The sequence below is a fragment of the Elephantulus edwardii genome, unplaced genomic scaffold (genome assembly GCF_000299155.1).
Source record: "Elephantulus edwardii isolate Elephantulus edwardi_28Jun2011 unplaced genomic scaffold, EleEdw1.0 scaffold00045, whole genome shotgun sequence".
NCBI classification, from domain to species: Eukaryota; Metazoa; Chordata; class Mammalia; order Macroscelidea; family Macroscelididae; genus Elephantulus; species Elephantulus edwardii.
The window spans coordinates 5,736,683-5,745,666 of record NW_006399795.1 but is presented as its reverse complement, the minus strand read 5'-3'; the positions used below and the strand labels follow the sequence as shown (position 1 = coordinate 5,745,666).

At 36.5% G+C, this 8,984-nt stretch overlaps 1 protein-coding gene across 1 annotated transcript in view; it reads right to left on the bottom strand.

Moving 5' to 3' along the window:
* The window catches only part of RERE (arginine-glutamic acid dipeptide (RE) repeats), a 613,476-nt gene that overhangs the window by 194,088 nt on the left and 410,404 nt on the right, over nt 1-8,984 (bottom strand). The window contains exon 8 of the mRNA XM_006885779.1: nt 5,218-5,266. Within this exon, the coding sequence (XP_006885841.1) occupies nt 5,218-5,266 (49 nt within the window). The remainder of the gene's footprint in view (nt 1-5,217; nt 5,267-8,984) is intronic.

The window sequence follows — 8,984 nt, the reverse complement described above, 5'->3', positions numbered from 1 at the left end:
AACTTATTGGGGGAGGGGGGGTGGGAAACCAAACAAAGAAATCAAACCAAAACAAACAAAAAAACCCCCAACACAGTGATAGTTACAGTGTAGAGACAAGAAGAAATTTTCTAAAATGACTGAAATGTTCTGTACTTTGCTATCTATACATTCGTTGACTAAACAGTACACTTAAATGATAAACATCTCACTATGTATAAATTTAAAAAAAAAATTTAAAAAACTAAAAAAACAGTGTCCAACAACCAAATACTGAATCACCACATTTAAACACTTCTGTCAATTTCTAACCTTTCATTGGCTACAGGACAGCAATGAGTAAGCAATCATAAAATTATGATAATCACTGGAGACTTAGGAAAGGTCAAACTTTCCCAAGACATATGTCCATTTATCTGAATTTTTAGAATAATGAACATGGGCACATTAAACTTGTATTTCAAACTAAGAATTGGAGATTAAACATTTTATTGCTCAAAGAGTCTAAGCAAAAAAATTAAATTAAATAAGCTGTGTTTAAAGCATCATTGTTCAACAGAAATGAGGGCTACAGGTTTAATTTTAAATAATACATTGCAGATGTTGTTGGTTATGTGTCATTGAGTTGAACCTGACTCCTAGATGATCCTACAGCAAGTTTTTCAGAGGCAGTAAGTTGCATGCAAGGAGGCTGTTCATCTTTCTCCTGCGGAAAAACTGATAAATTCAAACTATCTGCTTTTGGATTGGCAGCATAACTCATTTCCATGAAGTCAGTAGAGTTCAAATAGTGTGTTAGTGATACTAAAAAAGTAAAAAAAATTAATTGCAATAACACATTTTAACATATTATGCAGAATATATTATTATTCTACATGTAATGAAAGTTTTAGAATATCAGTCAAATAAAAAGAAGTTGAAATTTTGTGGAAAAGTTCATGGCTCTAAATGCTGATCACTCAAATTAAAACAAACAAAAAACCCAAATGAACGAACCAATACATTGTTTGGCAAAACACGACTGTTTTAAAAAACTATCTTTATGGCCTCAAAATACCTATCAAGCTCTGAGTTTCTCCATATAAGAATGCTCCTGTCTTATTTAAGATTAATTTTTATAATGTTTAACTGGATGCTAAAGTTAGCTTGACATACTGGGACAAAAATTAAAACACAACTGATGCTAGTATCAATAAGCTGCTTCATTAATACTGGGCTCCGCTTCCCCACATACAGTACCTGGTATACAAGCTCTCCAAAGAATAATTGTTGAGTTAAATTAGAAGTACTATATAATGGTCAGGGAGCTCTGCTGGCCTACTGGTAAGAAGATGTGCTGCAATCCACAGGCACGTGATTCGAAGGCACCAAATCTGAATGCACAAGCTGCTCCATGGGAGAAAAATGGATAATCTCCTCCCACATGATTTACGGTCTCTAAAAATCCACTAGTCAGTTATGAGTAGGTTCTGACTCAATATAACACATAACACCACCACCAAAAAGTTATTATCTTAGTTGTAAGATAACCAGTTACCTTCCAGAAAGTATTTAAGATCCACTCAAATCCTCAATTTCTTGCTCGTTAAAGTTAATTGGTTAAAAAGAAAAAAACACTGTCCAATAATTTCACTTGCAAGGCATATATCTAAAAAAAAAAATTGACCTTTCTTTGAAGGAGCACTCTTTTTGTACTTCCTCCAAGGTAGGCTTGCTTTTTCTTTTGAAAGTCCTTGGAATATTTAGCATTCTTCATCCACTATGAGGGAGGAACTTGTGGCCCACCAAGTGCTTTGGTTAACATATTAATAATGTAAACAAGTTAAATGCTACCTTTGGGGAGGTACTACATAAAGTGTGTAAAAAGCTCATGTAGAAGTTGGTCTATTTTGCCATCCTGTCAGGCTTTAAAGGAGCCATTCAACAAGTGGAAAAAGGGTTCTCAATCTCATCCAGAAAGTAAGCCAAAGCTAGGGCAATAAGACAAGAGAAGGAAATAAAGGCCATGCAGATCAGCAAATAGATGGTTAAAGTGTTGCTATATGCAGACAATATGATAGTGTACACAGAAAATCCCAAAGATTCAACAAAAAAAAACTTGTTAGAGCTAGTAGACCAATTTAATAAAGTTGTAGGATGTAAGATCAATATAAAAAAAATCAGTAAGATTCCTCTACAGTAAAAAAAGAGAACTCAGAAAAGGAATCCAAGAAAGCAACACAATTTATAATAGCCAATCATAAATTGAGATACTTGGGACTGAAGCTTACTCGAGACACAAAAGACTGATGCAAAGAAAACTACAGAACATTTCCGCAAGACACAATAAAATACCTAAAGAAATGGAAAAACGTGCCCTGTTCATGAATAGGAAGACTCAATATTGTGAAAATGACAGTTGTACCAAATGTAATCTATATGTTCAACATGAACCAAATCCACATACCCAATTCATTTTTCAAGGAGAGCGAAAGGGAAACTGTCAAGTTTATCTGGAGAGGAAAGAGACCCAAAATAAGCAAAGAACTTCTGAAAAACAAAAAGGAAGAGGGAGGCATAGCACTCTCTGACCTCAAAACCTACTACACAATGGTAGAAACCAAAGAGCATGGTACTGGTATAAAGACAGGCACATAAACCAGTGGAACAGAACTGAGAACCCAGAAATGGACCTAGCTATCTATAGTCAACTGAGATTTGACAAGGAAATAAAATCTATCAAATGGGGAAATGACAACGTCTTCAACAAATGGTGCTGGCAAAACAGGACTGTTAATTGTAGAAAGCTGAAACAAGATCCACATCTCACACCACACACAAACATCAACTCAAGGTGGATCAGAGACCTGGGAGTAAAGCATAAAAGCATAAAGCTCATCAAGAGACAAACAGGGATCAAACTTAGTTTGCCGAGTTTATGGGATAAACAGACTGTCCAACATAGCCAGAAATGCTCAGTCTAAAGAGGATAAAATTGATGAATGAGACCTTCTAAAGATTAAATCCCTGTGCTCATCAAAAACGTTTTCCAACAGAGTAAAAACATAACATACTGAATGGGGAAAAAAACATTTGGCAATATAATTTTATACAAGGGTCTCATATCAAAACTTAACAAAATCCTATAGGGCCTCCAAAGAAAAAGCAGCACTGATAACACAATTACAAAATGGGCAAATGACATGGAAAGGCTTTTCATAGAGGAAGATACTCATGGCCAACCAAACCATGAAGAAATGCTCAAAATCACTGAAAATAAGAGAAATGCAAATTAAAACCACACTAAGATACCATCTCATTCCAATAGCAGTGGCAAAATTTAACAGGACAGCAAGTAATAAAAGTTGGAGAGGATGTGGCAAGATAGGAACTCTTATACATTGTTGGTGGGATTGTAAAATGGTAACCACTCTGTAAGGCAATTTGTCACTTCTTCAGAAAGTTGAATATAGGAATTGCATATGACCCTGCTATTCCACTGCATGAAATATACCCTGAGAAAATGAGAACTGAGGCACAAACGGAGACTTGTACACCAATGTTCATAGCAGCATTAGTCACCATCACAAGAACATTAAAACAGATGAAATATCCAGTCAAAATTAAATGGATTGAGAAATTAAGGTACATTCACACAGTGGAATACTACGCAGCACAAAGGAGCAATTATTTTCTAAATTACTACCTAACTTGGGAGGGCTGGAGAGCATTATGTAAAGTGAACTAACTCAGTTCCACAAGGACAATTATTGTTTAAGACCATTACTGTAGAACAGAGTATGAGGATCCAAAGAGGGGGGAGGCAAAGGGGTGAGGATGGGCAGGGAGTGGGGTCATTAATCATAGAGTCGCACAATTTGATGGGTGGAAGGAGAGATGGGTGAAGCAAATAAGAAAGATTTGGTGTGAAAAACAATGCATATGAATTTTTAAATAAACCAGTATTTGAAAAGAAAAATGAAATCCAGGAGTCAAATATGTCTGTGGGCTTGAGATCTCTGTGCTCAAACTACTCAACCGAGGAGATGCGGAACTGGAATTCCTGAGAAGCGGGGAAGTGGAGAACAGTAGAGTAACGAGCAAAGCTATGGATTCCTTGATCATGATGGAAAAAAGTCAAGTACCTTTGGAACAGGAGACTGACTGGTAAAGTGAGCATTTATTAAAGAGCATTTTATTGCTGACTCATGGAGTTGGAGCTCAATACCTTTGAGCTCAATTATGTGATGGAGCATTTAAAATGACAGAGTTGAAAGAGCTCTGCAATAATTTCCTTAATAGGACTGAAGCCAGGGCCATGAGGTTCACCCAATTCTGAAGCCATACTCCTTAAAAAGTCCAACTTTTCTAAAGATTTGCTCTGCATTCAGAATGAACAGGTAACCCTTATCCCCATACGTTTTCAGAAAAAGTAAATTACATAAAAGGAAAATGTTCATCAGCAGCTGGTGGATTTGAATCACATGATTTTGGGTTGCAATTCCCTTAACACTGGGCTAACAGAGCTTCCTATGCGATTCATGCTGAACTCATTTTCTTCATTGATAATAAATAAACACATGATCTAATCAAGGCAATGAGATAATTTGAGGATTCCTAGAGACTTCATGGGGAAAATTCTATTTTTTTAAATAAGGGTTTGAGAAGGATGATCCAAAGTGGCCTAACATTTGAGATCAAAAGCCACGATGACAGATATGAGGCTCCAGTCTAAATAAACTTAATAAAATCTAAGAGAATAGAAACTCTGGTGAACTACTCATGAGGAGTCATATTGCTCATCAAAAGGCAGGCAGTTAAAATCCACTGGGTGTACCAAGAGTGAAAAGTGGGAAATCTCCACCTGTGCAATTTGTAGCCTCTGAAAACCCATCAGAGGGTCAACTGTCAGTTGATTCCAATAGGGCAGTACATAACAACACCAACAAAAAGAAATTTTTTAAAAAAATCAAATAAAACTTGAGAGCATAGGTCAAGAAAAAACAATTTTTCAATGAAAACATGCCCTGATCATCTGCATTCTTTTGAAGGAAAGGTTTTTATTTGGTTTCTTTTAAATTTTTAAAAGACATGTATATGGTAACATGTGAGTAAAAAGCTGTAACAAACAACTCTCTAAATTTATATAAAATTCTCTACAGAAATTTAAGAGTTCTAAGATGCTACACAAAATTAAATAGAGACCAAGTAGAATAAGAAATGAAAATCTATTAAAGAAGCTACTAAAATTTGCTTTACCTGATGGCTAGGGCCAACGCGAATTTCTCCTTGGGTACTGTTCAGCCTCCTGTCATGAAAAGAGTAGATATAGTTGTTAGCAAAATATAGTTATGACATAAATATTCACACATTGTTCAAGATGTCAAGATTAATCATATTTTTAATATTGTCTCATACATGGCAAGCCAGGATGAGATGAATTGACAGAGTAACTGGAGTAATAGAGGTAGGTGTGTTGGAGAAAGTGATACTTCCTCAAGTAGAGCATGGTTCAGAGCTATTGTGTATAGGGCCTCAATGAATCACAGTTGACTCCACGGCACACAACAACAACAACAACCTGTGTTACTCAACCCCTCAGTACATACATCTACAACATTTTCCCTCTAAATATTTGATTATGTACCTTCTCATCTTGTGCACCTTCATATAGCATCATTCTTTTACACATCAGAGAAGACAATTTTTTCCACTACCATTCTAATCAGATGTTTCTTCCTTTCAAAACATTTAAGGATGTTCTATTAAATATAAGGGATTTTGCTGTTGTTAAGTGCTGTCAAGTTGGAGTCAACTCATAGGTGACCCTCCAACAGGTTTTCAGAGGTGGTAAATCACACAGGAGGAAACTGCCAAAATAACTTGTTGTTCTTAGGATGCATATTCTATCACTTAGCCACTTATTCATTCAACAATGTGGCATCAGGAATGAAGACTCATCAACAACCTGTGATATGCAGATGACACAATTCTGCTTGTTGAAAATGAGGATGACCTGAGGCATTTGCTGAAGGCTGCAGTCTTAAATATGGATTGAAGTTCAACATCAAGAAAATAAAGATTCTCCCCACCAGGCCAACTGGCAGAATCATGAGAGATGGAGAAGACATTGACATTGTTAATGTCTTCTGCTTGTGTGGCTCCACCATCAAACAACTCTTGGTATCAGCAGTCAGGAAATAAAAAAATTAATTTGCACTGGGTAAATCTGCTGTCAGGGAACTCTCCAGAGTACAGAAGAGCTATGATGTCAATCTAGAGATGAAGGTACACCTGATCTAAGCCATAGACTTTGCAGTAACTTGCTATGTATCAGAGAGCAGGACAATGACTAAGGAGGATAGAAGAATCATCAATGTCTTTGAGTTGTCGTGCGGGAAGAGTATTTGGATATACTATGGCTTGCCAAGAGAACAAACAGGCCTGTCTCGGAGAGGGTGAACCAAGGTGCTCCTTGGAGGCAGAGATGGACCAGTCCTTGGAAAAGGACATCATGCTTGGAAAAGAGGAAAAACAGCACAGGAAAGGAAACCCTGGATAAGATGAATTGGCATAGTAATGGGATAACTGGGGTATGTGTGTCAGAGACAGTAAGATTGTCTCAGGATAGGACACAGTTCAGAGCTATTGTACATAGGGTTGCTAAGAGTCGCAAGTGACTCCATGGCACGTAACAATGACAACAAAGTAAGCCCGGCTGTGAAAGTACAATGGGCAGTCTCCTTCTTTTACAGCCTTTGAAAAGTCACTCAAGGGTCAGCTATGAGTCTGTTCAGATTCAACAATACATAACAATAACAGCCTTGCTAGCATGATGGCTAAGTGCTTAGTTGTTAATTAGAAGGTTGATCGTTCTAACTGACCAGACATATAGGAACCATAAATATTCCAGCCTAGAAAACCTGATAGGGGACTTCTACTATGTCTGACAGGATTGCTGCACATCAGAAGCAGCTCAGTATCATAGAACAATTACAACTTAAGGCAGGAAGTGTTTGAAAAACCAAGAACAGAACAATGGGCTAACATATATCTTTGTCTTCTTAACTTCTAATTTGAATGGAAAAGCAAAGAAAACAAATGATATAATCACTTGGTTCTTCTGAAGAGCTTCTGTGAAGCCTTTCTTGATTTCTTGCCCACTTCATCTCACAGATTTGAAAAAAGAAAATATTTTCTCTTTTTAGAGGCCCTGCTTGGAGGACTGATTGAGTAAACAGCATTGGACATTCAAGCATATATTCCTGCCCTCCAAGCTCCTAATTCTGTATTATCTTTAACTGTCTAAAATAACCATCAGTGAGCTATCTTAGGAAAATCTTTTCCATGTCCAGTAACAATAATTATTTGTTGGATTTTGTAGTCAACTCTCAATATTCAAGAGTCAGGGAATGGTTTATTCCACAGTGAGAACTGCTTGTGTACCTGTTGACGTGGTCTGAGGTGGAGAGCACTTTAAAGCAGTGAAAGATCCAAAAGCAGACATGGTTCCTTCATTTTCCCCCATGGATATGATATGCCTGAAGTTGTTAAAGTGAATTTCTTTTAGGGTTTCTGGGCCCAGTACTTTCTACTTTTAATCTAGCATGTCTCATAAATAGTCTTGTTTTGGCAAAGATAAGCATTTAGTGTGACAAAGGAAAAGAGAACAATGAAAATAAGCTAAGAGAGAGAGAGACAGACAGAGAGACATATTGATGAGGCCCTGTAATATTTGTTCCCAAACACCAAAAGAAGAGATCCAATCACCAGGTGGTCAAATATACAAGGTTTCAGGAGAAATGGTTCATAAGGGTTAAGAGGAGTGATCAAATTTAGTAAACTTCAGAAGAATTTACTCCCTGAGCTGGATAAGTTCTAAAGAGACCTCTGAAAAGGATGACAAGTACAAAACCAGGAAAGGAACAAAAAAGGCAAAGAGGGAGTCATAGCAAGTGAGCATAAATCACAGAGGCTGAAAACACTGGCTGTAATATGAAAGTCCTCTTTTATTTCTTTAGTAGAGGAATGGCATGCTGAACAAAAGAAAAAAGATGGATTGCTCGAGTATATAGAAATTAGAAAGTGTCATTTTTGGAGTTATCTAGAAAAAAAAATCAATCAGGCAGGAGGTTACTTTAATCATGAATGCTTTCTCAGAAGCACAACCTGAGTTGTTTCCTTCCCAACGTTCCTACCCTTTATGTTTTGGAACTAATCCCAAACAATACAAGCAACCAAAACTACTTACTCTTATTTTTAAATACTTTTCTGCATACAAATAGTTCTAGTCAAAAAGTAGCTCAGAGAACATAGCTTTTCAAGTATCCTATGTTTATAGGTAAATTTCGAGGTTCTTCTAGAAAGGGTATATGCTACTCCAAAATGCACAAGTGGTTGGTTACAAAATCTTTTGCTTGCCATTGCAACAGGTACCACCAACCCTTTGAAATCCTAGGACTAAATTTCCTAATTTTTAATAAGTCTATATTGCCATCAGATTTGGTTTATAAAATGTTATATGAATAAAACAAATCTTCAAATACTATGTTTAATATAAGTACTTATAACACACTTATTTCCATAAAAAAGAGGCTAATATTACAAGTACTACCAATAATTATCCAAGTTAGACAAAACAAGGTATGTTAAGAGTCCACATTTCTGGCTCTAAACTATTTCTGTCTCTATACTTATATCAAAGAATGGTAGTAATAATGTCAGGAGGTTGCTAAATAAGTACATAATTAAGACAAAAGAAAACAAAACTCTTTCTAAAAGGTTTTAAAAAAAAACCTTTCTAAAAATAATATTTTACATCCATAGCCACTGGTGAGAGTCAGCACCCAGAGCCATCAGGGGCTTTAAGCTCGTTGCCCACTGCTGTGGTGTGGACAGCTGAAACCCAGACTCTACTTCATGCTCTGCTGGAGAAGGAGGGGCAGTCTCCTGTACCAGTCAAATACAATTTGACAGTACACACACACACACTTTTTCTTCTTTTTTTTTAAAAAAAGACTACTTCA